General features: G+C 55.2%; 11 protein-coding genes across 11 annotated transcripts; 7 read left to right on the top strand and 4 right to left on the bottom strand.

Annotated features, from left to right (window-relative positions):
• On the top strand, window positions 1–1,718 carry LMH87_003378 (uncharacterized protein; the record flags this gene model as incomplete). The annotated part of the gene is made up of 3 exons (XM_056192354.1): window positions 1–959; window positions 1,016–1,583; window positions 1,641–1,718. The coding sequence occupies 3 exons, from the start codon at window positions 1–3 to the stop codon at window positions 1,716–1,718; spliced, it is 1,605 nt and encodes a 534-aa protein (XP_056048167.1).
• A 3,324-nt stretch (window positions 1,719–5,042) lies between these two features.
• On the top strand, window positions 5,043–7,284 carry LMH87_003377 (uncharacterized protein; the record flags this gene model as incomplete). Its single annotated transcript, XM_056192342.1, has 3 exons — window positions 5,043–5,140; window positions 5,215–6,375; window positions 6,432–7,284. 3 exons carry the CDS (start codon window positions 5,043–5,045, stop codon window positions 7,282–7,284), a joined length of 2,112 nt encoding a protein of 703 aa, XP_056048166.1.
• A 984-nt stretch (window positions 7,285–8,268) lies between these two features.
• Window positions 8,269–9,960, bottom strand: LMH87_003376 (uncharacterized protein; the record flags this gene model as incomplete). The annotated part of the gene is made up of 1 exon (XM_056192331.1): window positions 8,269–9,960. One exon carries the CDS (start codon window positions 9,958–9,960, stop codon window positions 8,269–8,271), a length of 1,692 nt encoding a protein of 563 aa, XP_056048165.1.
• A 530-nt stretch (window positions 9,961–10,490) lies between these two features.
• Window positions 10,491–11,565, top strand: LMH87_003375 (uncharacterized protein; the record flags this gene model as incomplete). The annotated part of the gene is made up of 4 exons (XM_056192320.1): window positions 10,491–10,556; window positions 10,616–10,672; window positions 10,730–10,823; window positions 10,874–11,565. 4 exons carry the CDS (start codon window positions 10,491–10,493, stop codon window positions 11,563–11,565), a joined length of 909 nt encoding a protein of 302 aa, XP_056048164.1.
• A 106-nt stretch (window positions 11,566–11,671) lies between these two features.
• LMH87_003374 (uncharacterized protein) lies at window positions 11,672–12,605 on the bottom strand (the record flags this gene model as incomplete). The annotated part of the gene is made up of 4 exons (XM_056192309.1): window positions 11,672–11,799; window positions 11,852–12,270; window positions 12,337–12,521; window positions 12,582–12,605. 4 exons carry the CDS (start codon window positions 12,603–12,605, stop codon window positions 11,672–11,674), a joined length of 756 nt encoding a protein of 251 aa, XP_056048163.1.
• Window positions 12,606–13,687: 1,082 nt separating this feature from the next.
• Window positions 13,688–16,359, top strand: LMH87_003373 (uncharacterized protein; the record flags this gene model as incomplete). Its single annotated transcript, XM_056192298.1, has 3 exons — window positions 13,688–13,694; window positions 13,836–14,434; window positions 14,488–16,359. 3 exons carry the CDS (start codon window positions 13,688–13,690, stop codon window positions 16,357–16,359), a joined length of 2,478 nt encoding a protein of 825 aa, XP_056048162.1.
• A 727-nt stretch (window positions 16,360–17,086) lies between these two features.
• Window positions 17,087–17,896, top strand: LMH87_003372 (uncharacterized protein; the record flags this gene model as incomplete). Its single annotated transcript, XM_056192287.1, has 3 exons — window positions 17,087–17,714; window positions 17,813–17,843; window positions 17,887–17,896. The coding sequence occupies 3 exons, from the start codon at window positions 17,087–17,089 to the stop codon at window positions 17,894–17,896; spliced, it is 669 nt and encodes a 222-aa protein (XP_056048161.1).
• A 275-nt stretch (window positions 17,897–18,171) lies between these two features.
• LMH87_003371 (uncharacterized protein) lies at window positions 18,172–18,792 on the top strand (the record flags this gene model as incomplete). Its single annotated transcript, XM_056192276.1, has 2 exons — window positions 18,172–18,469; window positions 18,548–18,792. The coding sequence occupies 2 exons, from the start codon at window positions 18,172–18,174 to the stop codon at window positions 18,790–18,792; spliced, it is 543 nt and encodes a 180-aa protein (XP_056048160.1).
• Window positions 18,793–19,235: 443 nt separating this feature from the next.
• LMH87_003370 (uncharacterized protein) lies at window positions 19,236–20,298 on the bottom strand (the record flags this gene model as incomplete). The annotated part of the gene is made up of 2 exons (XM_056192262.1): window positions 19,236–19,787; window positions 19,858–20,298. The coding sequence occupies 2 exons, from the start codon at window positions 20,296–20,298 to the stop codon at window positions 19,236–19,238; spliced, it is 993 nt and encodes a 330-aa protein (XP_056048159.1).
• Window positions 20,299–20,452: 154 nt separating this feature from the next.
• LMH87_003369 (uncharacterized protein) lies at window positions 20,453–21,898 on the top strand (the record flags this gene model as incomplete). Its single annotated transcript, XM_056192250.1, has 1 exon — window positions 20,453–21,898. The coding sequence occupies one exon, from the start codon at window positions 20,453–20,455 to the stop codon at window positions 21,896–21,898; it is 1,446 nt and encodes a 481-aa protein (XP_056048158.1).
• Window positions 21,899–22,314: 416 nt separating this feature from the next.
• Window positions 22,315–23,040, bottom strand: LMH87_003368 (uncharacterized protein; the record flags this gene model as incomplete). Its single annotated transcript, XM_056192238.1, has 2 exons — window positions 22,315–22,827; window positions 22,987–23,040. The coding sequence occupies 2 exons, from the start codon at window positions 23,038–23,040 to the stop codon at window positions 22,315–22,317; spliced, it is 567 nt and encodes a 188-aa protein (XP_056048157.1).
• Window positions 23,041–27,952: the final 4,912 nt, after the last annotated feature.

The following is a 27,952-nucleotide window of genomic DNA, read 5'->3' as shown; positions in this document are numbered from 1 at the left end:
ATGTCCCCCCATAGAGAAACCTCATCGGACGAGAGCGCCACCAGCTCGCCCCAGAATGGCACCAATGGCGCTGCTGCTCCTGAGCTTGTAGCGGTGCTAACCGACGGCGGGGCGACGACGCCCGAATCGTTTGCCGTTCAGAATGGCGTCGATTCGCACGTCAAGCCTATTCAGCGCTCATCTCATCTGGTCGCGGCCCCTCTCGACGCCGAATATGATCTCATCTGCGTCGGCTTTGGTCCCGCCAGTCTCTCCGTTGCCATTGCGCTCCACGACTCTCTCGCCGCGGGCAAGAAGCTTCGACCGGATGGCTCTGCCCCCAAAGTCCTTTTCCTAGAAAAGCAGACCCGTTTTGCTTGGCACGCCGGTATGCTTCTTCCTGGGGCCAAGATGCAGATTTCTTTCGTCAAGGACCTGGCGACCCTCCGTGATCCCCGCTCGCATTTTACTTTCCTCAACTATCTTCACGAGCACGACCGTCTGGTTGACTTTACGAATCTCGGCACATTCCTGCCAGCTCGCATCGAATACGAAGACTATATGAGGTGGTGCTCATCCCATTTTGAGCATCTTGTTCAGTATGACCATGAGGTTGTATCGGTAACACCAGCCCTGAAGAAGGCCGATACTGTCAAGCAGTTCACGGTGGAGGCACGAAGCAACGCGAATGGACAGATCCAGACCTTCAGAGGACGCAATGTGTTGCTCGCCACCGGTGGCAAGCCCAGCTTCCCCAAGAGCTTCCCCGTCAAGCACCCTCGCATTTTGCATTCTTCGCAGTATGCTTACATGGTGCCCAAGATTCTCACGGACAAGAATGCTGCCTATAAAGTCATTGTTGTCGGTGCTGGTCAGAGTGCCGCTGAAATTTTCCACAACATTCAGAATCTATACCCCAATTCGAGTACGCAGCTTATTATGCGCCAGGAATTCCTGAAGCCCAGCGATGACTCGCCTTTGTAAGTACCGTTTCGATCGCGTCAGTTTGACGACTATTGTGCTGATACATGTCTAGCGTGAATTCCATTTTCAACCCTGAATACATTGACTCACTTTTCCCCAAGTCTGCCAAGGATAGAAGCGAGTTCCTTGTTGACGCTCGCGCCACAAACTACGGCGTTGTCCGTCTGGAGCTTATTGAAGAACTCTTTGAGCGTATGTATTCGCAGAAGCGTGTACTTGGCCCAGATGAGCGTGTCTGGCCGCATAGAATCATGGGCTGCCGCCAGATCAGCAACATTGAGTCCAAGGGCGATGGCCTAGAGGTCAAGATTCACAGCCTGGCCGATGGGATTGTCAACTCGGCAGACGAAGAAATCCTGTCCGCTGATCTTATTATTGCGGCGACTGGCTACCAGCGCAATGCGCACATTGATATGCTCAAGGGCACTTGGGATATGCTGCCTAAAGCCGTACCTGGAACTACCATGTTCAACAAGGGCGTCACTGGGTGGAATGTCGATACAGAGCAGGGTGAGCGCAAGCTATCCGTCGGCCGTGATTATCGCGTCAAGTACAACGCTGGGTCGGTAGCTGCCGATGCTGGCATTTGGCTGCAGGGATGCTGCGAGGGAACCCACGGAGTAAGTCGGAGATGTGCGCTTTCGTACCGGGCACGAATGCTAACGAGGCCGATGTAGTTGAGCGATACTCTTCTGTCGGTTCTTGCGACAAGATCGGGTGAAATTGTGCAGTCCATTTTTGGGTCGGAACAGTAAGGTCGAGTTTTAAGTCAGCGGCGTGAGTAGCGCAGAGCGTAAAAAGGCTGCTCTGCTTTGACGGAAGCGCAAAGTGTGGAAAAGTAATTGCTCATATTATTAGCGACGATGCGTGCGAATGAGCCGCATCCGATGTTTCTTTGGTTTGAGGGTCGATATTTCTCTGTCTCGTTGCCCGTGTTTTACGCTACGAAGGTCATAGAAGGGTATATGCATATGATATGTTGAGGTCGATAGATTCAAGACACGATTCCGTGCAAAATCTGAAGCTGAGGCTTGAGCCTATTTTCTGTTTCACAATGGCATTTTGAGTCGATGAATGATGGCGCAAGTTTGTGCGAAAAGCGAAGCTCGGGCTTGAATCCGGCATCCCCTTGCGTGGATCAAAGGCTCGTAGTTCGGGGCTCGGTGCTCGGTGCCAGGGACTTTCCGCGGATGTCCGATTGGTGGCGGTGACGAAGCAATCGATGGTGTTTCCATCTCGCCCATGCTCGCTCGTTGACGCAAAAGACCCATGCTGGATCGACATGGCTCATGTGGCCTAGACTTTAAGCAGCTGCTGTTTCTGGCAAGGGTCTAGCAGCTTTCTACTGCGTAGAGTGGGCAAAGCTGAGGTGGAGCCCGCCTCGGGGGCTGTGCTGCCTGAGCTAAGCTCCGAGAAACGGACAGCATAACTGATGGTTGGCAAACGAGCAGGCTTCATGGCCACCGTTATGGAGGCTTTGGGGATCTTTTGTCACTGCGAATATTGAAATCGTGCCGGAATCCGCAATAAAGATGTCGAGTACAGTGCTATCGTTGTGGCTGTGCGGCAGATGGCAGCGGAAAGAGGAAGCTGCAAAGACTGGCGTAGTCTCGGTTGCCGATCATGCCGTTATTGCACGCTGTGCACCGTCGTGAGCCGTTTCGAGAGAGTTTAAAGTTGCCAGTATCAAGGCGAGGACGTCAACATTGTGGCCGCGTGGCTCGAGGGAGAGAGAGCCACACCAGGCCGGGCGGCGCCTTGTAGGGCGAGCTGGGTCATCTCAGACCGGCAATCAAGGATCAAGATCAGTCGTGGGGATAGACAAAGGGCTGAATTGGCGGGATCCGGCGAACAAGAGTCGAGCAAGATTGGCCAAAAACGTAGACTGGTGCGTGGACTATGTCGTAGCCCTGTGACGCGGCATGGCAAGGACGACGCGGCGAGCGCGTGTGTGGTGTACTGGTGTACTAGTATCTGCAGGGCTGTCGATGGTGTTTGTGAGTCACACAGCGCTAAAAGCTATGCACTTGGCCAGGTTGTTGGCATGGATGGATTGGCGTGATTGGTGAGTTGGTGAGCTGGAGCAGCGAAGTGGTTGTGTGGAGGAGGAGAGTGGATGCGGAGGCGTCTTGCTGGTAGCTATCCGTACTGATGATGTGCTTGTGTGCTCGTACAGGGCTTGCTTCGCTTGACTGTTGCTTGACTGTTGACTGTTGACTGCTGACTGTTGACGGCCACGGCCAACTGCCAGCTGCCAAACTGCTTTCTCCAAGTTTCTGTTAGTTACCTTATAAACTAATGAGTGGCGCGGATGATATTTTTAATGTGCTGGGGCCCCGCCAAATTGGAGGCGTGGGGTGGCCTACCTAGCCAGGCCCTGGATGGCAAAAGCGAGGCTGGCTCTGTGACATGAGTCGGGTTGCTGATTCTGAGCTCCGCTACGAACTAGGTCCAGAACTAGGGATAATTGTCGGTTACGGCAGGTTTGAGTGGGTTATTTTTTTTTTTTTTTGGCGCGCAATCTGATAATGTACGAGTTGGAGATGGGCATCAGTTTCCACCTCGCAAAGGATTACAGTGACTTGCAGTGCGTCGAGGCGTCACCAGTGGGCTGGCTGGCTGGCTGTGGCGGGCACCAGCCATGCCGCGCCGGCAGAAGAGTGGGAGCGGTGCAGCGAACGCCAGTGCCAGCCTCCAGGGCCTCAGCCAGTAGAACGGCGCAGGGACAGCCCTCTAAGCCCAAAGCAGCAGCGCCTCGGTCCCGCTGTGGCCCAGCCAGTCTGTCACTCGACGAGTCAACAGTCAACCGTCTATGGTGATGTGGTGATATGGGGAGCGGAGGAGGCTGACCGTGGCCTGGCCGGAGGGCGCAGAGTTCGGGGCCGGGCAGCGGTTGCAGCGAGTACCTACCTAGGTACCAATAAGAGACAATGGTCTTAAGAATGGATTGGTAGGCGCAATTGCTGTGCTTCAGAGGAAATAGCTAGCTGCTATATAACTCTTGGATCGCGAGTCACTCAAACTAATAATTGCCCCCAAGTTGCCCCAACGTCGTCCGTCTGACTGGCTGCTCTAGACCCTTTGCTTACAAAACATCCAATCCCCTCCCCGGCCAGCCGTGCTGGTATCGCCGTATCACGTATCAGCACCTCCATCCCAGCCCACCAACTAAGTTAGCACATCCCCCATCCATGCGGCGGGCCCTTGATTAACTAGTTGCTTGGTTGGCTAGCATCCTAGGTCGGTACAGGTACTTTGTCAATTGGCTCCTCTTTGCCTCTCCAAAAAAAAAAAGAGTCGCCATTCTTTTCTCCGCGTAACGGCCTCCTCCCCATGCTGCATCCCATCCCACATCCGTCCTTCCCTCATCAAGGCCATTCTTGCATCCCTCCCAACTCCCAATCAGATTCTCCTCCAACCCTCTTGTCCTCCAACCAGTCGCCATTCCCCTCCAGGCACCTGGCGCCTTGTCTCAGCCCAAGTCTAGCCAACGCTGCTGCCGTCTCCACCCCCGTCCGTTCGTTTCCCCAAGAGTCCAAGACCGTCCCCGTCCCGGCTTCCTCTTGTCAACGTCAACGTCGACCTGCCATTCGCAAGCCTCTTGCGAACGCCGTCTGTTCGCTTGCAGATTCCCCAGCCCTATCGCTCAAATCCGTCATAGGACGCGACGCCTCGCTCTCTTTCTGCATTGCCATTCGTCCGTCTGCCTGTTGATTGCACGCCGCACGCCACACCTTCCGTCCGCTTTGCCTTATTTCTATCCCATCTGCTCGGCCGTCCTCGGACCCGGCAGCCCGTTCGTTCACTCTTGTCCACGCCAACCTTGCTGCAGGTTGGCTCATGATGGACAGTTTTCTCCCCTCCATCCCTTGACAGCATGTACATTCCGCCTGCACCCTGGTAAGAATTTAGCGATACTATCTCAGTCTCTCTTCTTGGACCCCGCCGTCGCCTTCCGCCTTGAGCGTCGCTGCTCTGCCAGTCTGTGCCACCATCAATCAGTGTTCTTGTTTTCTGCACCAAAGTGACCTTTTGGGCCTCTATCTTGGCTTCTGCATCTTTTCCGTCCCTGTCCATCTATGCAGATCGACGGTGAACGACGGCCCTCTCAGAGGCTGCCGGTCAACCCCCGCCGCCACAAAGTAGCTCCCGAGCAGCGCAAACGTGTTGCCAAAGCGTGAGTCGACCCTCTCTCAACTGAAACTTGCCTCCGTCGTCAGTGCCCTAATAAGTGGTTTCCCCCGTCTGCAGATGCAACAGCTGCAATGTCCGCCGTATCAAGTGCTCCGGCGATAGGCCTTGCGCCTCGTGCGCCTCGGCCAATCGCGAGTGTGTATACCCTGCGCCTATAGAAAAAGTGTCCGTCTCCAAATCGGAACTCGACGACCTCAAAAAGAAGGTTGACCTTTACGAAAAGGCGTTGCAGGATGCCCTTCCCGACCCCGCCCAACGACAGGAACTGCTGCAGCACGCTGCCGGCAGCCCTCCCTCGGCCATCTCGCCAGTCACCAGCCCCTTCTCGACCAGCAATCAATTTGCTCCTAGCGTCTCCGGCCAGAGCACCATTATCAAATCCGAGCCTATAGATGACGACCAGACGACCGGCCGACTCCTGCATGACGCCGACGGAACCGCTCGTTTTCATGGCGAGACCAGCGGCGCCACCTTCTTGGATCACCTCAAGGAGCTCATCGGTGCCGTACTGCCGCTTGCGCACCATCAACAGCCCGCTCCCCACGATGGAAGCGCCTTCTTATCTACCCTGGGCAAATGCCACACAGACGATTCTCGACCACTCGACGAAAAGGACGTGAATCCGCTCTTGCTCCCACCGCCAACTTCCATGGTCTCAATGCTTGCCGAAGTTAGATACGTCCTGCAGGACGGCAACGACTCGTGGCCTAGCGGTGGTATATATTGGTTTGGCGATCTTAGCCAGCCGCCACAACCACCGGTGGCTCCTCCAAATCAAGCGTCATTCAATCTCGACGCGTATCGATCTTTGGCTTTCCCGCATGCTGTCTTTGCTGTCGCAGCCCACAGCACTGGTCCCTGGCCGCCAATCAACGAGTCAGAGGACGTCAAATTCAGCGACTCATTCTTTGCGCGAGCCTCCTTGCTGTTGCGGAACCCACTCGACATCGGACGCTGTTCTATTCACGACGTTTCTGCATTCGCTCTCATGGCTTATCATCTTGTCGAGGTCTGCAAGCGGGACTCGGCCTACATGCACATCGCTGCTGCATCCCATCTATGTATTATGCTTGGGGCGCACCGTGGCTGGGTAGATGAGAGGGGCAAACGCATTTTCTGGACTGTCTATATCTTGGATAGATGGCTTAGCTGCCTGATGGGTCGACCGCCGGTCATTGCCGACGACGCCATTCGCATCCCACTTCCGTCCGACGCCGCGTAAGTTGCCACTTGAAAGAGTTGCGATCCAGAATTGGCTAATTGATTTCCTTTAGTGGCATGCCTCCCGCAGCCGGTTTGCGCGCCCACGTCGAACTCTCACGCATCTCCGGTTATGTCGTTTGCAACACCTATCGTATAGCTCCCTGGGACTCTGTGAATGGCTCCGGCGACTCTTCGCAGAGCCCTGGGAAAGTCATGTGGATGCTGGAGCAGTGGAAAAGCACCCTCCCCCTACGTCTGCAGCTATCGCCCGACGGGTTGAGCAATGATCCAGCCTGCGTCATGCTACATATGCGATATAACCAGCTCATCATTGTCGCAACGCGTCCACTGTTCTTCATCGCGGTCAAAAAGTCGGTTGCGGAGCGCCTCATGCCCCAAGGTAGCTCAAAGGAATACAACATACAGCTGGCCCACCTCAGAATGTGCATTGAGGCGGCGCGCAATAACATCAAGCTTGCCCGCCAATTTATGACGATTAACCGCCACCCGAAACCGCTCCACGCCATGCTGCACTATTGTTTCAGCGCATCCGTGTGTCTCATTTTGGAGAGCCTTGTGTACCCGCAGCAAAGCGCCGCTCCCGAACAGACTGCTAGCCGCAGCGCGGACATCCAATTTGCGCTCGACATTCTCCATGGCTCTGAACGATTGAAGAGTGACCCAAACGACAAATCGTGTACCGAAACACTGCACGACCTGCAGATGCTGGTAGCAAGACTGACGACGCCTATTCATGTCGATCCGCAGATTGGCAACCCCCACCTGCAGGCACTGGGGCTTACCAACAGCTTCCCGCAGCCGCCGCCGATGCCGATGCCGATTGAATCTGAGCCTGCCCTGTACAACGAGCTCGTCAACTGGATGGACGACGACTGGTTCATGTACGGCACATATATGGACTAGACAACTAATCAGCTGACGGAGACGAGAGTACGATGACGACTAAAAATACGAGACCTTTTTATTCAACCATTATTCTTAAATACATCACCGCATATTTGCATTTTCGCATTTATATAAAATTCCAGAACGAGCTTTTGACAGCAGGGGTCAGCCGCACATAGCTACGTTGGGGAGCTGAGAAACAACGCCAGATTCGACCTCAAAATACTGCTCCCAATCTGGCACTTTTTTTCCACTTGGCCCATTTTCTCTACCTATTGACGATTCCCACTCCTAGCATAACATTGCATTTATACTTGTGGAGAGCATTTGATTCATTTTTTCAAGCCTTTTTTTTTGACCTTTTTTCACGGTACCACGAGTCGGCTATATTTCTTTCTTATTCGGGAGGTTCAGGAGGAGAAAATGGCGTAGGAGTCGCAGTAACCTTTTTCTGAGGATAAGAAACGGCGCATTGTTGTTAGCTGCACATATGGAGTACATGACAGACGTCTAAGGAGTACTCGTATAGATACATGAATAAATCGAAATGAAAAAAAAAAACAATGCATTGGATACAATGTCCCGGTGTAACTATGGCTGTGAATTCCTGTGTGCAATGTTCTGTGGTTGAGTGAGCGGCGGAGAGGGGACTGAGAATCACCTCTCCACCCATGCCCAACTATGCCACCCTGTACCAAACATGTGAACGCGGCCTTCACCACAACTTTTAGATCTCTTCCCCATCTTTCTATGGCGCCATTCTCTGGTGACTACTCACGGGTAGAGAGGCAGCCGTGTCTGCTTTGCAGTAAAAGCTGCTGCACGCACGCACAACAGAGACAGCAGCGCCTGTCTTGTGCTAGGACCGCAAGAGTCTAGCATCAAGTGGGTTTGCTGGAGGGCCACTCGCTGGTTTCGTAATCTCAAGTCACACGCCCAATCGCATAGTCATACATGGTTCAAATTATCCATCCGCAGTACGTGGTATCATATCTCTCCCAACTACTCTGGTGCGGGCGGCGGCTGGGCCTCGTCCATCTTCATATCCGCCAGCTGGCCCTGCAGGCCCCTCTTGTTCACACGCATCGCCATGTCGAGCTCCATCTCGCCCTCTCGAAGCCGGGCCTTGCTCGCCGCCACATCGCGCTCGCGCCTCCTGCGCTGCTCGTCCACCATGCGGTTGTGCTCCTGGAGCGCCTGCTCGCGCTTCTCTCTCGCGTCGCGCGCCTTCTTGCGCTCCTCGTCCTCTTCGGCCGCCGCCGCCTCGCCCTCTCCGTGGGGCGGCGGCGGGAGGCTCTGCACAAACGCCTCGACCAAGGGGTCGCGCACGCTCGGCGGCAGGGAAATGTACCGCACGTCGGCCAGGACGGCACTCGGCAGCCCATTCTTGACAGACGACCTGTTGTTGAGCTGCGTGATGGGCTGTGCCCTGAGCAGCGCGGTGAGATCCGACTTGAGCGACGAGGACGACATCTTCAGACGGTTGATGTGCTCGCGATAAATCTTCTCCTTGTCCTTTTCCGGCAGCTTCATGTCACGCATGGCGTCTTCTTTCTTAAATTTCCTTTTGAATTCCGGCCAGTATAGTTTCGGCGTGGCCTTTTCTTGCAGCAAAGCATTGTAGGCCACGCGCGGGTCCTGCTTCTCCTGCGTGGCACGCTGCGCCTTGAGCTGGGCTATCCGTTCGCGTGACCACTTGTCGTGGCACTCTTTGCGCGCCTTGGTCGTGCTCAGCGCCGTGTACCGCGGGTCTTCTATAATTTTGCCGTCCTCGAGTAGCTTCTCCCAAGAGCTGTATGGGTTGATGCGAAAGTCGTCGAGTAGATCGGTAAAGAGTAACTCGGCGTCCTCTTGCGAAAATTCCAGCCCTTCGGCGCCTTCTGGCCAGTCTTGTGTATTGCCGTCGTCATATTCGCCTGGCTCTAGCCCGTAGTCGTCGCCCATCATTTGTAGTTGCATCGCGATGTCGTCCTCTGTGAACTCGAGAGGGCCAGCATCTTGCTCCTCCTCTTCTTCATCTTCTTGGTCGTCGGCATCGTCATCGTCATCAGTCCGTTGCCGTTTGTTAGGGTGCACCGAGCCGGCGTCGTCCCGGTCGCCCTCGTCGTCCGTCCCTTCGACTTCCTCGTACTCTGAGCTATCGCCAGCATCGCCGCCTTTGGATTCAGCTGCATCTTTGTTACCCGCGGCCTTCTCTTGTATGCGCTTCTTGTCCATTTCGAGGATGGCCGGCATCAGCTTCTCGGGAATGCGCCAGTAGCTCATGTTCTTTGCAGAGTTGTAGACGAAGCGCCGTGAGTACTTGGTGTACACGAGGATCCAAGGCTCGTGGCCAGGGATTGGCATCTTCCTCCGGGGCTTATCTATCGGTTGTGGGCGAGGCCGCGCTGCACCTTTGCCATGGTCTTGCCGCTGCTGTTGCTGTTGTGGCCCACGGTTGTGTTGGGCGAGATAGGCATTGGCAACCTTGGGGTCGGCGAGCGACGGCATACCACTGTACGGCGCATAGGGCTGCTGTTGCGGTATCGGGTCGGGAACAGAAGTGACTCCCGGACGCTTGTATGTCGACTCTTTCGTCTCGGCATGGTAGTAATAGGTATGTCCAGTCGGTGCCGTGTGTTCTGTCCAACCAGGCGGCAGAGGCGCGTTGCTTGCTGCCGCCGCCGCCGACGGCACGTATGTTGATTTAAGCATTGCAAGCGATCCCTGAATTGTTTCCCTCCCTGCGTTATGCGCCCATGCGTTTGGCGCTCCCGTTGCTGTTTCACAGATGCGAAAATTGCGTTGCAGAAAAGAGTCGGCAAGCTAGAAAACGAAATGCAAGCTTTGGCTGGGCGGGTTCCCAGTGGAGCTCCGGCGGCTGGCACGTCACTCGGCGGCGATGGCCATGCAGATGCCAGCCAGTGCTTGCATGAATTGTGGCTAATTTCTCCTACGCAAGGAATGGTGGAAATAAAACAATTTTTTTTTTCAAATATATTCTACGCAAACATTTAGTCTGAGCGCAAACCGCCCTTGTATTGCTCGCCAAGGTCTGTGGGGTGCGCCACTGGCTTCGCGACGACGTATGTATCTGAACTCGGCACCCCTAGCTTTGTCCTGACACGTCTTGCTCAAAACACCATTCGGAGGAGTCGGCTCAGCAACAGAGGGCGAGTTCGAATGGTGTACAAGGCGAATCCAATATCTCCAGATACCAATACGTCCTGAATCAATCCGGAAGAATGCCTTCGCGAGGCACGTCCAGTCCCGTTGGAATCCCGTCGACGCCCTTCGCTAGGCTGTGGATGGTAAGCTGCCCGAGTCACGGCATTATGCAAGGCGGACACTGACAGAAATTGACCCAAAGACATCCCATGCTCCTGAATATGTTGGGTTCCTTCTACTCATTCTCGGCTATCTATGCGTAAGCTTGCCACTGCTGTATCTCTCCAAGCACGCGACACTTACTCACCCCTGCCAGCTGGTCATTTTCGTGACGCCATTTCATCGCATGTTTAGTGTTGATGACCTTCAAATCTCGTTTCCGCACGCAGAACATGAGCGCGTACCCGTTGGTAGGAAACATTCCCGACCCTGCCACCAGCGCTATTCTAACGGGCCGTAGTTATGAACATTGTATACGCCTTCTTCATCCCACTTGGGGTGCTTATCGTGTACAACTTCATCATGCGGTCGCCTGCCGCAAAGCACGAAGTCACCTATCTCTCTTTTGTGATTTCAGTAGCATTGACTCTTTTCCTGACAGACGTCATCAAGAATGCAGTCGGTCGGCCGCGACCTGACCTCTTGGATCGATGCCACCCCAAGGCTGGAATCAAGCCTCACACGCTAGTCACTATTGACGTTTGCACCACTGCTGATGGACACAAGCTACAAGATGGTTGGCGATCATTTCCTTCTGGACATTCATCCTTTTCTTTTTCGGGCCTCGGTTTTGTGAGCCTGTATTTTGCTGGCCAGTTTCAGATCTTCAGGACTGCCACAGGCGGACGCGATCTGAGTCGTGCGCTCTTCTGTCTGACGCCGCTTATCGGAGCGGCTCTCATTGCCATTTCTCGTTGCGAGGACTATCGCCACGACGTGTATGATGTCTGTGTCGGGTCAATCCTTGGCTTTAGTGTTGCGTACTGGAGCTACCGCAGGCACTGGCCTCCACTGACCAGCCCTCTTTGCGCGCAGCCATACCCAGCGCCTGGCACTGACAATCAAGCGTGGCAACGCATCCGTGATGAGGAGGCAGGATCCGAGGACGCTGGCTATGAAATGGGCCAATTGAGGGCCAATAGCCGGAGCTAGTTTAGCACCACGATACGCATTTCAAGACATGTATGTCATTTATTATACATAGTTCAAGGAAGGATTCGTTCCTTCATATCTATCAACCCATCCCTTGCCCGTGCATTTATTTCTCCTCAGCCTCCTCGTTCTTGGCTAGATCGTGCTCCTTTAGCAGAGCAGTGATCTCATCCGCGCTCCATAACCTGTGGTACACCTTGCCGTCCTCGGTCTTGCCTACCGTGGCAAATTCAACTAAAAATAGATTAGCATGAAATCGATATTTGCAAAGCTCTGGATGGCCTACTCTTTTCGCTGCTCAGCTTTGTGGAGTCCATAGTCTTGCTCAGGACCTTGACGGCCATAGCGCAAGCCTCCTGTAGCGTGCAGTCTTCCTTATAATCTTGCTTCAGCAGACTCTGGGCACTAGCATTGTTGGCACCAGCACTGGTGGCTTTCCAGCCACCGTAGTTCCCTGAAGGGTTGCTGAGGTACAGTTGGAATTCTCTACGGGGGTCCCAGCCGGCGTAGATGAAGGAGACGCCGAAGGGTCGGAGACCACCGTGTTGGGTGTAGCCCTGCTTGAGATCGCAAAGACGGCGCACAAGCTGTTCGCATGGAATGTCTTCGTTGTAGGTAAGGAGGTATCGCTGAGCGGCTTGGCGGGCGTAGTTAATGAGGATGTTGGCATCGGCCGTCATGCCAGCGACGGCGCAGATCATGTTACTGCGAGCGGCTGTTAGTGCATGAACGATTTGGCGAGGCTGGGGTTGTGGTTTTATCAAAACGTACTCGTTGAGGACGTAGAGCTTTTCTGCAGAGGTGTCTTGCTCGAGGAGCTTGGATGTGACCTTGCGCTCGGCAGCAAGGACGATGCCGTCCTTGGCGAGGATACCGATGGCGGTACCGGCATGGGAAATGGCCTCAAGCGCATATTCAACCTGGTAGAGTCGGCCCTCAGGCGAGAAGATGGTTGTCTGGAGAATGCTAATTAGGCTGGGGAGCTTTGATGCAGCTGCAAGGGCGGAGCGACATACTCTTGAATCGTAGCGACGAGACATGATGACAGCGTCGCGGGGGCGCGAAGACTACGGATAGGGGTGTCTGATCGTAATCGAAAGGTGATAGTATGGCCGAAGCAATGCCAATGGTGATGATGGCGGCTCTGTGTGTTGCGGAGGGTCAATCGGGAGGGTCTCGAAGCTCAGGATGATGGGACGCTGGTAACAAGCTCCAGGCACGGCCGCCGCGTAGCTCGTTGTGAGGGCTGCTGGCTGGAGAGCTAGCTTGGGCGGTGCGCGGACTAACTAGCCGACGATTTGCCATAGTTAGTCAGCGATGGGGCTCGTGGCAGGTGCTGGCAGCTGGCAGCTGGCAGCTGGCAAACGCAGCAAACGGCGACCACCACCTGGCCAAAATCTAGCCTGATCCGTTAGGCAGTAAGAACTTTCTAGCAACGCCACCCTGCCGCGCCAGTCCCTCGCGTCACTCTCTCTGTTTGGCTGGGCTGCCAGCTGCCAGCTGCCAAACCAGAAAGTTTCGACGCTTGTAATTCGCTGGAGCCTCCACCTGGCTGTTGACATTTGCCTGCTCGATTTCATATCCCCCCCAAAAGACAGGCAGCTGTTTCCCCCCCCTCCTCGCCACCTTCACCACCATTCCCTCTACCTGCTGGTTGAGTATCACGGCGTCTTCAATATTCGTTTTCCCATCTTCTTCTACTCCTTTCTCACAATACCCTTTTCTTTTCTTTGCTCTCCTCTCTTTCCACAGCGTGGGCTCAGGGACGCTACGTGATCATCTGCAAGTTTAATCACTACTCGGACAGGGGCCAAGCTCTCCCAGCCAAGCCCACCAGAAAAATCCAAGGGGAAATTTGCAACTGCAAGTAGCTGCGCCCTCATCAAAAACGCGACCTCGGGTGTTTCTGCGCCAGGCTACGCGATCCATTTTCCTTCTTCTGCAAGACCCAAGATAGACACGACCTGTTACACTTTGTGGCGTGGGGAAACTTGTGTTTAGTTCTGCTTAAAGTCCTGCCTACTACGTAAAACGCTTCATGCCTGTTGGCCCCAGCCGCTCGGCGCATAGCAAACAGTAGAAAATCATCGCACTGCACAAAGCGCTGCGTTGCCGAACCGCCATGTCTGGTAAGCCATAAATCATTCCACTTCCCAATGCCTCTGCGCGAGGCTGCGCGCCACGATGGTTGGCACGCGGCACTGGTGTCGCGCGACATTATGCACCAGCTGCAGGCCCTGTTACAGCTCAAGCTAACCTTCATGCGACAGGCGAAACCGAACCGAGGCGCTCTGTGCGCGCGACCAAGGGCCAGCACACAAAGTCCTTTGACGAACTCGAGCAGCCCGCTGTCCCGAAACGACGCCAAACAAAGAAGTCAAGGAAGGCGCAGGACGAGGAAGAGCAGTCGCAAGAGCCCGAGGAGATTATTCGATGCGTCTGTGGTGCTACAGAACAAGACGAGGATTCGGGCGAGGCCTGGATCTCTTGCGAGACGTGCTACGCGTGGCAGCACAATGTCTGCGTCGGCGTGAGCTCATACGAGGATGAGATCCCAGAATATTATTGGTGCGAGCAGTGCCGGCCGCAAGATCACAAAGAGTTGCTGGATGGCATTGCCAAAGGAGAGCAGCCGTGGATTGCTCGGCGCAAGGCTCACGAGGAAGAGGTGGCAAGCAGAAAGAAGAGGGGTGGTAGAAAGCCCAAGGCGAAGCGTGGAAGTGATCCCAAGGACGATATTGAGAAAGAGGGCCGCGGCAAGGCCAAGGCATCACCAGCGCCGGATGCGTCAGCCAAGGACCGACGTGAATCTGCCGGTCGGCCGGGCAAACGCAAGTCGCGGGATGACTCTCAGGACAGCGACCCCAAGGTACGTCGTTTACGAATCTGAATTTATCTGAACTGCTACTAACCAAAGTATAGAGTTCCAAGCTGCGACGCGTCTCGGCAAACGAGTCAACCGCCAGCGGTGTTCAATATACACCGCCGGCCGACATGGCCGTTGCTATCTCCGAACTGCCAACCACCAGAGTTGGTCCAGCCAAGGCCCTGAAGAAGTCAATTTTACACGTCTTGTCCTCGATGGAGAAGAATGGTACTGTGAAAATCCCCAAAGACGAATCCGCAGAAAGTATGTCAGAGACATATGCTCTCCAGATCGAGCGAGGCGTTTTCGACACTCACCCAGCCAGCAAGGGCCAGAAGGAGTACAATCAGCAGATAAAATCGCTGGCGTTTAACCTGAAGAATAACTCAGAGCTCGTCGATGGCTTGGTACAAAACGCTCATTCTCCAGCGGGGCTGGCCGTCATGACGTCGGAGCAGCTCGCTTCTTCAGAATTGCAGAAACAAACTGCAGAAATGAAGGCCAAGGCAGAGAAGCAGTCTATTCTGTACACGGCGGAGACGGGACCTCGTGTTCGTAGAACGCACAAAGGTGACGAAATTGTGGAGGATGAGAGTTTGGCGAACACCAACGAACTCCCGATACCCCGCGGAGGAGGCGCTCGGCGCGGTGCCAATGCAGATACAAGCCAAACCATCAAGCGGGAGTCGATTAGCACTGACTACGACATGGCGCAGTCGCCAAAGCAACATGAGCATCAACGTTCGCCCAGCCAGTCCAAATTTGACATCTCCGAAGTCTTTTCTCAAGTCAAATCACCAACTCAAGCGCAGCGTCGCCGACCTTCGGGGCCTGCCCTCAACACATCCGGCCCAGGCTTCGACCCCGATGTCGACCGGATGCTGGAAGACGAGAATGACTCGCCACCTTATTCGCCTACCGAAGATTCAGCGGACCCCGACATCGTCTGGAGGGGGTCTATAGCTATGAGCTCCATCGCCGACTTCCAGGCTACCGGAAAGCATGTCGGTGGTGCGAACTTTTCCAACTTGGGACACTGGTCTAAGCTCATCCCAAAGCGCATGACCGTGGCCGGCCGTATCACCGAGCAGAGTGCTATTGAATATCTTTGCAGTCTTCGTTACAGCAACCTGACCGACATTGTCGTGGTTGGGCTGACGCCAACATCAGAAGAGGCGCAGCCTGAATTTAACGCCCTGGTTGACTACTTCATTAGCAAGAAACGCTATGGTGTCGTCGGCAACAAGGCCGCAGGCAACGTTCGCGATACATATCTCGTGCCTGTTCCTCCTGGGGAGAATAACCACCCAGAGTTCATGTTGAACTTGGTTGACAACTTCATCCCCAAGACACGAACCGAACCGATGCTATTGGCAGTCTTTGTGTACCGCAACGAGAATCTCGAGACCATTCAGCCAAAAAATGAATCGGCCGCTTCACCTTCCACCCCTACAGTAGCCAGCGCGCTGAACACGGAAGGCTACGCACAGCGAAGCAACTCGATACCCGGCCCTGGGTTCTCTCCTGCCACGCCAAGGGGAGGCTTCGCCGCCTCTCCCTCCAACGGCCACACGCCCGGGCAGGTAGCCACGCCGATTCCGTCGCACCTTGCCCATGGTCGCGCTCCGCCCCCGGCACCCACGCCACCCAACGCCTCGAACCTGACCAGCCCACCGCCGCCTTTCGCCCAGATGACGGAGGCGCAAAAGATGCAGGCGCAGCAGTCCGGCCAGCAAATCGCCCACGAGGTTCTGGGCGCCTTTGTCAAGGTCCCCACCGTTCAGTTTCTGCTCCCCCAGGCACACCAGATGTCCCGCCGCGAGTGGGAGATTATCAAGTCCATCTATGAGCGGGAGCCCAAGGCCCGCGACGACCTCCAGTACCTAAGCGTGCTGCTGGAGAAGGAAGGCGGGCCGAAGCAGCCGTAGGTAGGCCGTCTTTTCTGTATCTGGGATAATATGCCCCATGTTGGCTGTTTTTTTTTTCTTTGGTGGAGTTTGTGCAGAATTTGCATAAATGCTGATCTTTGTGTATTATTAATTTGCTGCTGTGGGATCTCGATACCAAAAATACCATAGCTAGGTTGCCATTTAGTCTCACTGGATGAATTTGCTATGATGTTTGGCGCTAAGGAGGGGATGTTTGGTAGATGGAAATGGGTTATTAGGGTTTCAAAAAAAAAAGATTTGATTAATTACATGCTTGCATCTAAAAACCGTGTGTGAATGGACCCTTTTGTGATGACTCAATGAGGCTTCCGTTAACGCCGTGAATGTTTGTAATGTTGCCGCTGGAGGCTGCAGATCACATTCGGTCACGCTTCGTAATTCCGGAAGCCGTATGACGCCCGCCCTTCTAGCGTCGGACTTTCACTCAAACGCCAGCAGGATTCACAGCGCTCGGCGCTCGGCCAGGTGAGAAATCAGGATCAGATAACTCTTATCAGATCCTGGCTGTCGTCCACCTTGTACGAATGCATCCAATCACACCGATGGCGTTCGCAGCCTTATTCTGCTTGCCGGTCTGGATTTATAAACGAAACTCCAATTGTCGTTTTTCTTTCCCTCATAACTACTCATTCTTTTTTCTTTCAATCCAATCGATTTGTACTGAAAGCTGCTCTATCTACCTTGGTTGAGTCTCGTTACCGCAAAAATGGCAACGTCCGATTCTGATCGAATCGAGGCCGTCGCCATGTCTAGCAGCGCGCGTGACGAGGAACAAGCTCACCAACTCGCCGCCGCCATCGAGCACCACGCCAAAGACTCTTCCTCCTCCTCCTCGGACCCCTACCTCGTTGCCTTTTCCGCCGACCACCACGATGCCACCAACCCGCTCGACTGGCGCGCCGGCAAGAAGTGGATGGTGACGGACGTGCTCTCGGCGACGGGCTTCAACCGCATCATGGTGTCGACCATCATGGCGCCCGCGCTGCCCACCATCGCGCGCGAGTTCCACATGAGCCCCACGGAAGCCGCCATGTCCATGTCCATCTACCTGCTCGCGACGGCGCTCGGCCCGCTCGTCATCGGCCCGCTGTCCGAGGTGTACGGCCGGCAGGTCGTCCTGCACGGGTCCAGCGTGTGGTTCCTCGTGTGGAACGTGCTGTGCGGGTTCGCGCGCACAAAGGAGACGCTGATCGCGGCGCGCTTCCTCGCGGGCTTTGGCGCGAGCGCCATCTACGCCCTCGGCGCGGGCGTGCTGGGCGACGTGTGGCGGCCGGAGCAGAGGGGCCGCTCGCTGGGCATCTATCTGCTGATTCCGCTGCTCGGTGCCGCTGTTGGTATGTTGCGATACAAGAGCCATTCTTCCTTTTACTTTTCCTTTCAAGCAATCGACCCGCCTTCTTTCAATATTATGCTAATGGAAGGAACTGCGCAGGTCCCATCATCGGCGGCTTCATCGCCATGCGGTCCGACTGGCGCTGGATGTTCTGGTCCACGTCCATCTTCCAGGCCGCCATGATCTTTGCCTCCTTCTTCTGCTTCCCCGAGACCTACGGGCCCCTGATCCTGCGCCGGCGCGCGCGGCAGCTGCGCGCGGAGACGGGCAACCCGCGGTACTACACCCTCGGCGAGCGCCTCGACGGCACGCGGTCCCCGCTGGCGCTCGTCTGGCGCGCCGTCAGTCGTCCGGTCCGCCTGCTGCTTTTCCACCCCATCATCCAGGTGGTGTCGGTCAAGAGCGCCGTCGACTACGGCATCCTCTACATTGTGCTGTCGACCTTTTCGGAGCTGTGGATGCGGCAGTACGGCCAGTCGGTCGAGATTAGCGGCCTGCACTACCTCGTCGTCTCCGCGGCCGAGATTGCGGGCTCCCAGCTCGGGGGCTACATAATAGATCACGTCTACCGGCGACGTCAGAAGCGAGGCGCTCACGTGCCCGAGTCTCGTCTGCCGTACATGATTCCATTTTTGGTCCTCGGAGGCGGCGGCATGCTCATGTATGGCTGGGCTGCCCAGTACAAGCTGCACTGGGCAGTTGTCGACGTCGGTGTCTTCATCATGCTGTTCGGGCAGCAGCTCAGTGGTATTCCTAGTATGTTTTCTTCCGCTGCGATGCGCCGTCGCAAAATAAAATGGTCTTAGCAAGCAGATCCGCTAATCACCTCATCAGTCAGCGCCTACCTTATCGACTCATACGGAGACCATGTGAGCAGCGCCATGGGTGCAACACAGTTTCCCAGGAGCCTCGCAGCCTTTCTCTTCCCGCTTTTCGCACCATCAATGTATCGTGTGCTCGGATACGGATGGTCAAACACAATCCTGTCTCTGGGTTATTTGGTCATCAGCGTTCCACTGACGCTGCTGTTGTGGAAGTATGGAGCTGGCCTTCGACAGCGCGCAGGCTCGTCATACTGAAAGCTGCTTTCCAGCGAGAGAATTACATATCGAATCGGTCAAGGTTGGGTCAGGTAGCGAGATATTATTCAGATATGCTACTGAGGCTTTGCAGCCACCAACCCTCGGGCCTCCTGTGGGCCTCATAAGGGCGATAAATATATTCCTAATCATGGTAGCACTGTTCCATATGCCACTCTTCGCGTATTGGTGTGTCAGGACCCTCGCGTCCGCGGCCCAGCCGCGGTTGTGGTACCTGCGCAGTCACCTGATAATCTCAGTGACACGATCGCAATTTGGGCCGGTCAAATGCGTCCGTAATTCGCGCAAGTAGGCATCATCACTGTAGTACCAGTCTTGTGCTGCCATTGCAGCGAGGTAGGATTTGCTGCGCTCGGTCGTACCGTAGCAAAGAGGCGACATTTTGTCTCGTGTGGTTTCAATTACTGTCCCCTCAATCACACTCAGGAGAACAGGTCGTCCACAGAGGCCCAAATGCGTCTCTCTTGCTCCCAGTCGACCTTTGAACTGTTTGCGGCTTCGGTGGTCTGCTGCTGCTCCGCGGCTTGCGTTGCACCAGGAGCAGCACTAGCACCAGCTGTACCTGCTGCTGCTGCAGATGTGCTCTCGCCGATGCCCAGGCTACCCAGGCCCTCCAACAAACGTTTCGCCTTATCGACCTGCGTTCGTATGGCGAGAGTCTCGGTGCGTGTGCGGTCCAGGTGATCCTGCATCATCTCAATCGCCGACTCGCGAGCCTGGTGCGGGCGGTACTCGTTGAGAATGTGGTGCATGTTGATGAAGAGCGTGCGCAGATCCTGCACTTTAGCCTCGGCGTGCGAGGGGCTGCGCGACAGCGCGCCGGTCAGCTCGAGAAAGTTGAGCAGCAGCGACTTGGATAGACGCTTAAGCTCAAAGGCGCGATCGTAGTGTTTGGCGTCTTTGGCGCTCGACTGGCCGGAGGCTGGGAGATTCGTAATGCCCTGTTCTTCGAGGGTCGGTAGCTGATCGTTGAGCTATTCCGGTGAAGATGCGCAGTTAGTAAACAATGCGACGAAGAGAACCGGGCGATTCTCGTCTTCATACCATGTACTGGTCACCAAATACGCGCCATCGGCCATCTGTAGGCTCCGCAGGCGGCTGCAGATGAATCAACTCCTCTGGGAGATTGTTGATTCTAGCCTGCGGCTTGTACCCTTCATTTTCCGTCGTTTTATCGCTGTCGTCCTCGTCGTGCTCCTTGCGCAGCTGCTCATAGCGAGCTATCTTGTCAGTGGTGAAGTCTTTCCAAAACGGCGGCGGGTTCGGAAATGTCGACGACAGAGAGACGGCCTCTTGTTCCTCCATGATTTCCGTTATGATGGTGGTGAAGAGACGATTCGCATCGCCATCTGACGCTGCCTGCAGAAGCTCGTCGTAGTTTGGACCAGGGTTGAGATATGGGGGGAGTGGGCTCTCGGGATCTTGAGAACCTGGAGACGGCGTGTGCAACATGCCGGGTAAATTGCGGCGGTAAGAACCCTCCATCCTTGCAAGTTTACGGTAATCCAACCTCTTTAATTTTCGGCACTTGACCTCTTGGGAAAAAGAAAATCTGAAAATATTTCACATTCAGTCCAACCATTGATCTTTATAATTTTTTACTTTGTGGTGTGAGGAACCCAACGGGTTGGCGCCGCAAATGCTTCGTATACTTGGGTGCACCAATCCATGCATTAGTGGAAGTACAGACGAAGCTCCACGACTGTGTGCTCCTCGTCACTTCTTCTCGTCTCCTCCAACCAAGTCACGATTCAGAATGGCCGACGTGCGAGCGCTGCTCCGCCAGCAGCGACAGTCCCGTCGCATCGAGCACCCTCACGCTGCATACTCTGACGCAGGCAAGCTGCTGTGCACCCTGTGCCGCGAGCAAATACGAGCTGAAACGCAATGGGAGTCGCACACCAGGAGTACAGGCCATCAGCGTCGGGCAGTCGCCGCCACCACGACTGCCAATGCAGGGCCAGCTCCGTCAGAGGCCACAGAGCCGATGGCGGAAAAGGCTCAAGTCTCACAAGGGCACGACACGACGGCCGTCGAAGGGCCCGAGGAGGAGCAGGAGGACGCCATGGATGAAGGACAGACACCCAAAGCCAGCGACGGCACCGAGTCGCGGACGCAAGCACACAAACGAAAAATCAGCGACGACGACTACGAAGACGTCGACGCCATGGATCTGGACGAGGCAATTCGAAGAAAACGCAGCCGCGGCGACATTTCCATCGATGTCTCGGCGGCCAACCACCGCCGAGGCAGTGGCACAGACAAGGACAAGGATTCCGCAGACATCGCCGCTGCAGCGAATACCCCTGCCCGGCGCGATGCCGCCAACCGCACACCGCCGACGCTGGCGCGACGCATGTCCTCGACGCCGTCCCGTGGCGTCGAGCTGCAGATACCCTCCCGGCCGGCCACGCCCGCCGCCCATCGCGACTCGTCCTCGTCGTCGACAACGCCAGGCCTCGCGACCCTCGCGGGCCTCTCTGCCGCCATGGCCGCCCACACCAGCGCTACCCCGTCGGGCGCCGCCGCAACCACCACCACCAACGGGAGCATCATCGCCACGGAGAAGCTCTCCGGCGCGCACGTCGACGAGGACGAGTGGGCGGCGTTCGAGGCCGAGATGGCGGCCACCGCGGCCCCGTACGCAGACGACGCCGTCATCTCTGCACCCGCCATGAACGCCGAGGAAGCCGCGGCGGCCGCCGCCACGGGGACCAATGGCCAAGGCGGCGGTGGTGGCTCCGGTTCGCGCAAGAGCCGCGCTGATCTTGACATCGAGGGTGAGCGCGAGGACGCGGCGCGCGCGCGCGAGGACGAGATGAGCGACATGCAGGAGCTCGAGGCGCGTGTGAGGCGTCTCAAGGAAAAGCGCGAGGAACTGCGGCAGCGCGCCTCCAGCATCGGGCAGGAGAACAACGGTCCTGCAAGGCTGCAGAGTCAGGTGCCAGATGAAGACGGCAAGAGTCCCGCTTTGGAAAATGGAGGCAACAAGGACAAGGCAGAGGACGACAAAGATGAAGATGACGACGAGGACGACGAGGACGACGAGGACGATGACTGGGACGGCTTTAGGTTCCGCAGGTAAGCGGGCGTTTTGCATTATCCATTCTGCCTTTGGTAATTTTTACCTGGTTATTGTTGGCACAGATGCTTGGCCAGGTAGATAGTGGTTTGTTTTACGGCACACATTATGGAGTTATATTTTGAAATTTGCATTCGGGCAACACGCAGCAACAAGGCGGGATGCTGTATTGTACAGATTAGGGGCATTCCTGTTCTCTGTGTATATAATAGATGCTTTACGCAAACCCGCTACAAGTCATCAATAGATGAGACATAGCACCGCATGTTCATACTCCCATTGAAAAGCAACACGTTCCGGACTCCAGTAACAAGTAAACAATCCGCTTTCCAAGCCCAGATGTAGATGGCAGTTGTTCAAAGGAAACAACATCAAAGAAAACAAGCATATCAAAGGAGACAACCACGAATCATTGCTGCCTAATGCATCGCTAGACGTTGCTCTCCACGGCCGACCTGCTCCCAAAATCGAGTAAGTCGCCAGACCCGGCCCACGCCACGTACTTCATCCCGGTGGCGAGCCCTCTCCTCACGCTCATGTACTTCCCCGCGCCACTTGGCAGCAATCCACCGCCTGAGACCATCCTTGACCCTTTCCCTTTCGATAGCCCTGCGCTTGGCCACCAGACCAGGGACAACGTGTACAGTCGCCATGCCGGGGACGCATTCCGGAGGCAACACTGCACGCTGAACTAGGGCCTCGGGGGAGGGGCGAGCGGCTAGGCGACGGGACAGGCGGATGGAGACTAGGGAACGAGTAAGTTTTCGAGACACGACTGACGTGTGTGTCAGGAAGATGGAGCGGGTAATGAGATCTTCCAGGGAAAGCCGGTTGTGCATGGCTAGTAAAGGAGGGAGGGTGAGCCGAGTGCGCCTGAGGCGGTATTGGTGGAGGACCGGGTCCGCGCAGAGAGAGCGCAGGTAGTGACATGCCTGCAGCCGGGTGGTCGAGTCAGCAACGTGTGTATGCATACATTCATGGTGTAGGTGTGGGTAGTGGATGGCGAGCATGGTGTCGGCTGAAATGGGAAAAAAGTGCATTGGGCTGCTGGAGATTCTTGGGCACCGCAGAGAAGCTTGTTCAGTACTCACTCGAGAAGTAGGCAGCAGGTCAGGCACGTCAAGATAACCTAGGATATGGAGCATTATCTCAGCCGGTAGTGTCTGGAACGAAAGGTCATGAATCGAAGGACCCAAGTCCCGTGATAGCGACACTAGGGTGTAAGTCAAGGCGCGGGGGCCAAATGCGTTACGCGAGGCGTCTTGGTAGCCTCCGTGGGTTGCCATGGGAGGTTGGGCATCAGAAGAGCGACAAGTACGTGGTGATGTCGGCGTCCCAGTCCCTGTCGCAACGACATCATCGTGAGGCGTATGGTCTGGCAGCGGTCCAGACGTGGCCTTGGGGGCGTGAGCATGACGGCAATTAGAAACAGCCGGACTGCGGGTCTGTATCATGAGCTGTCCATCGCTAGAAGCGGGCGCAAGAGGAGAAGACGGTGGCGGCGGTGGTAGAGTGTCGGAATCCATAGCAATGGAGGGCTGCAAGCTGCCGACTAGTTGCGGTATTCACGGGCGCCGATATGCTGGTGAGGCCCGATGCAGCGACCGGGTGGAACTTGCTTTTGTCTATGATTGAGCCCTGAAAACCGAGTCTGTGCAATGTAAGCCGCAGTGCGAATAGATGGAGGAGGGAAGAAGTAGCCAGAAAACAAATAGAGGTCAGGGACATGAGCAGCAGCCGTTGCAGTCGGTGGTCTGGCGCTTTGGATCCTGACTTGTCGAGGAAGCAATTTCGCAATCTTGTTGTTGCTCTACTGTTCTCGTTCGGGATAACCAGGATGTTGTTTTCTTCCTGATTAGGCCGAAGCGAGTCGATTGAATGACCACGATAAGGCGGTCGTCATTTGAGGTCGCGAATTGTCCCAGGTTTACGCAACCGTCTGGGCGGCCATACCAGGGGTGGGACTGCGGCCGCCACAAACAGTTGTACGCCCGCAGAGCGACGTTGAGTCGATGAGTGTAGTATAAAATAAAAAAAGATCACGTAGGCGCGAATTTTCCGATTTGTATGCAGCTGTAGGAATTTTGCAGATGCGCAAAGAGGAAAGAAGTCGGCAGTGCGCAACCAAGCAAGATGACGCTGAGTCGGCCCCAGGTTTCACGGCGCAGGGCTAGAGCAGAGTGATGCAAGACGCACGCACGTCCGAGGATGGGATGGGTCGCTCGCTCGAGGTGGTGGTGGGTGAGATGCTGAAACGGGTGTGTCTGGCCTGCCCTTGGAAATGCTGGCGGCGATCGTCTTGACAGGCTGGTCAAGTGAGGCCGCGATGATGAAAGGGGTCATCGAGGTCAGAGGGATGAAATGGAAGACAACATGGGATGAGCAAACGGCCAAGACGACGTCTGTCCGTTTGTTCGCAGCTGGCAGCTCGCAGCGGCAGGCCCAACACGGAAGCGGCTCTATGCTGTGCTGGCCAGCTAACGGTTCGGCTAGTCAGGCAGTCGGCCAAACGGCGGTGCCTGCGTCTTTGCTGCGCCGCACGGCAAATACGCAAGTCACTGTGGAGATTGAATCAGGCAACAGTTTAAAGGGCCCTGCAGCTACAAGGAAGTGAGATAGAGGAATGTGAGCATGAAAATCTGGCATCGTGCGGGGAGCAGAGCCTTTCCACCACCACGAGCATACTGTACCGGTAACTAACGTACAGACGGCCAGAGGGCGGGCCGCCAGCGTATGACGCTAGGCGCCAATGGGATGCAACCCGATCAGAGGAGAGAGATCGGCCCGGGGATTTCAGCACGAAATCGACCTACCCTATATCAACTCGCAAGTCGAAGTCGGAGGTTTGCAGCGCTGGCGAGCAATGTAAACAAAAAGTCACGAGCGAAACGACTTGGTATTTTCTAGGTGGTTTCACTATTCTATTTATTTTGAGCTCGCACCAGCAGTACTGGTAGACAGACATACGTGTCTTGGCCAGAGTTAAGTCCGTTGGTAAACCGATCCCCCGCAAGCGCATCTAGATTAGCCTGTGCCATGAGACTGTGTTTAGTCTCGGCGACACAAAGGAGAGCCCGAAGAACAAACGTGAAATGAAAGAAATAGTAGGAGGCCTGTGTACATGAAAAGCACCTTCGTCGTAATTGTCTCCACAGACTCCTGACTGTCCATATCCCCGTGGCCTACACTACATACATATGCATCAGATCGCAATCACGTTCAGCAAACAAGCCAAGCGCCATAATGCAGCCCTCTAACCACCAAATTATGAACTGCATTCTAAAAAGCTTCTTTAAACTCTGGGCCGAAATATCCTCGGTGATGACTCCTTTTCGCCGTGGCCTGTTACAATCTCATGCAGCCTATCTCACAGAGTTACATGCCCACACCATAATGGGAGTGCTTGCATGGCGGCCCGTCCCAGAAGACCTTCCCGGGAGATGGCAGCAAGGCCAGCAAAAAAAAAATAAAAAAAAATAGCGTCTGATCCAACATGCCAACGACGAGATTCCCCACGTAGCCGTAGTCCATCTCTCGGTCCTCCTCATCCGGCGTAACCTTGGGCTTCAACAAAGCCGAGTCGTACGGTTCTTGACCGCAACTTACAATAACAAACAACAACAAGACTAAGAAGAAAAAAGTTTTCCAGCCTCGCGCGTTTTGCTACTAGCCTGGAGCCTTGTCTTGGCCTTTTCACCAAAATGAGATGCGCTCTTAGCCCCGGGGCCACCGCTCACACGAGGCCCATTTACACGACCCGTCGAGAAATTCATCAAACTAAACCAAACCACACGCCCCCTCCTCTCGGCCACTCACCATGCGACCATCCCCTGCCTTGTCACAGTTCCAGGTTATTGCCGGGCCAGTGATATCATCGACACCTCACTGCCAACGGTGCTCTGATCCGCAGGTAACCTACCAGCCTCTTTGGCATGGCCATGCTGAAGAAGGAACACCCAGCGTTGGGGCAAATGGCTGTCTCACCACTAAAGTACCCTGGTACGGAAGTCGACTTACCGGCATCGCTCAGAAATATTGGGAATGTCACTATTGCATCGTCGCCAATTGGGTATAACTGCAGCAATAGTACCCATGTTCCGCCCCCAAGCAGCAGCGGACAAAAAAACACCCGTGATTTGTTTGGTGGCGAATCTTGTGGCGGCCCGCTGCGTTGCTTTACCGTCCGATATGTATCGGCAGTGGCATGCTGGTGCCCTGACTCGAAAAGCCGGCATGAAGACCTGCGGCCTTTAATATCAAATGTTGCGATTCATGAAATGTCTGACATGGTATTTTCTCGCCGATCGTGCATATCGACATACATCACTTCTGCTTGCGCCGTTGCAGCTAAAGACAGCACTGCAGCAACTGTGGCTCAAAGGATTCACACTGCAACAGGGTTGACTGCCGGAGATTTCCAGCAGCTCGTCGGCCCTTGGCTAACAACGGAAGGTAAAGTGCAGCGCGACCCATGCACCCTGGCTTTTCTTTGTTGTTTATTCATGATTCAGAGATGTAGCGCCAAGCCCAGCCCCAAATGAGTGGAATCTTGATCCTGGGCATCACACTTTTCATTCCTTTTATCCACAAGCGTGGGGGAGCTCCTGAAGTCACTGTACTCAGAAGCTGCGGGCCTCGGACCGTTGCCGCGACCGTTACTCTTTGCCACGATCAGGGTATCTTAGCTTGAAACTTTCGCACCAACTAGCGACGAGCGTTGGTTTTAGTTCCATTGAAGCCTGTGGAAAAGGCAAAGATGCCAAGTATGTCGATGTAGTTTAGTAAAATCAAATGATCACGGTGATTGAAGCGGCCATAGGCTACCAGACGCCCAGTTCCGGGTTTGGAGACGAAAGGCAACCCGCACATCTGCCAAAGCAGACTACTGCAGCTCAGTCAAAAACCGAAGACAAAATTCGCAGTGGAGACCTGGTGTATGCGTGACAATGTTCTTCAAATGGGCAAACGGGAGGCTAGAAGGTGTGGGACGAGTTGTCGGGCCAAGCGGATGCTTTCCCCGCCAGAGGATGTCTTCAGCCGTTGCCGAACTTGTCTTGCTTTGGCTGTTTAGATTAGTTGGAGACCAGTGACGGTGTACACAGAGAACCCCCGGTGTCAGATTCAGCAGTGAGGGACAGTTATCGAACCCGACAGAGAGAAAAGTGGAAGAATGCCAGCACAGCCTGGCCACGAATAGACGCACCCCCTTCCAGAGCCTGCCTCATGCTGTGCAACTAGAACATCTTGATACATGCCGCCGAGAGCTGTAGTCACGCCTTCGTTTTCTGATTCACTAGCCATGCATTCTGTGCAACGGCGTCAACTGAACTAGACTTTCCGTCTGACAGGAATCGGGTGTGGCTGAGGGGTACTTAAAAGTCACTTTTTTTGTTTTTGGAGGGTGTCCCGCAGACACAAGGATGACTGCAGAGCCACTGAGTAAAGCAGCTGCATCCGGAAATGTGTGCGTTGCTCCAGCAATCTTGGGTTCGCGACCCAGGGACAAAAAAAGGCAACCACAGAAGGGTGCACAACCAAACAGCCTCGACCTTTGGTGGCTTTCCGGGGATGGGTTCAGTGAGACCGCGGCCTATGGCTGTTGCTTTCATGACAGTTGATCAGAGCTCGCGACAATCCTTCCACGTCTTGTGCCACGTCGCCCGCCTCACTTTCCCGGAACTCAATCCTTCCTAATATGATGCGCAGGCGGCGGGGGGCGAGTCCTCCTGTTTGAGTTCATGGCTGAGGACACAAGGTGGGCAAGGGCTCCTCATTTCCGTGCCTCCGCGGTCTTCATGTGAGGCAGCAGCCATGCACATTCGCCGTGTGTCTTGTAAATTGTGTCCCAATGCATGTCGGCTCACTGCTGGCCGCTGCTAGGCTTCGGCCTGCCACACCCGCTGTGTCGCGTTCCACGGTTGCTTGTCCGGCGTGCCATGAGACTCGCACTTAGATAATGCACTGTACAAGCCCAGACCGATCGAATCTGTCTTAAAAAATACGTCGAGCTCCCGTTTTTAAAGCTGTAATAAAACCACGGCACGAGTCAGGCAGCCA

This window comes from Akanthomyces muscarius, chromosome 2 (assembly GCF_028009165.1).
Source record: "Akanthomyces muscarius strain Ve6 chromosome 2, whole genome shotgun sequence".
Lineage (NCBI taxonomy): Eukaryota > Fungi > Ascomycota > Sordariomycetes > Hypocreales > Cordycipitaceae > Akanthomyces > Akanthomyces muscarius.
This window is presented reverse-complemented; position numbering and strand designations above follow the sequence as displayed.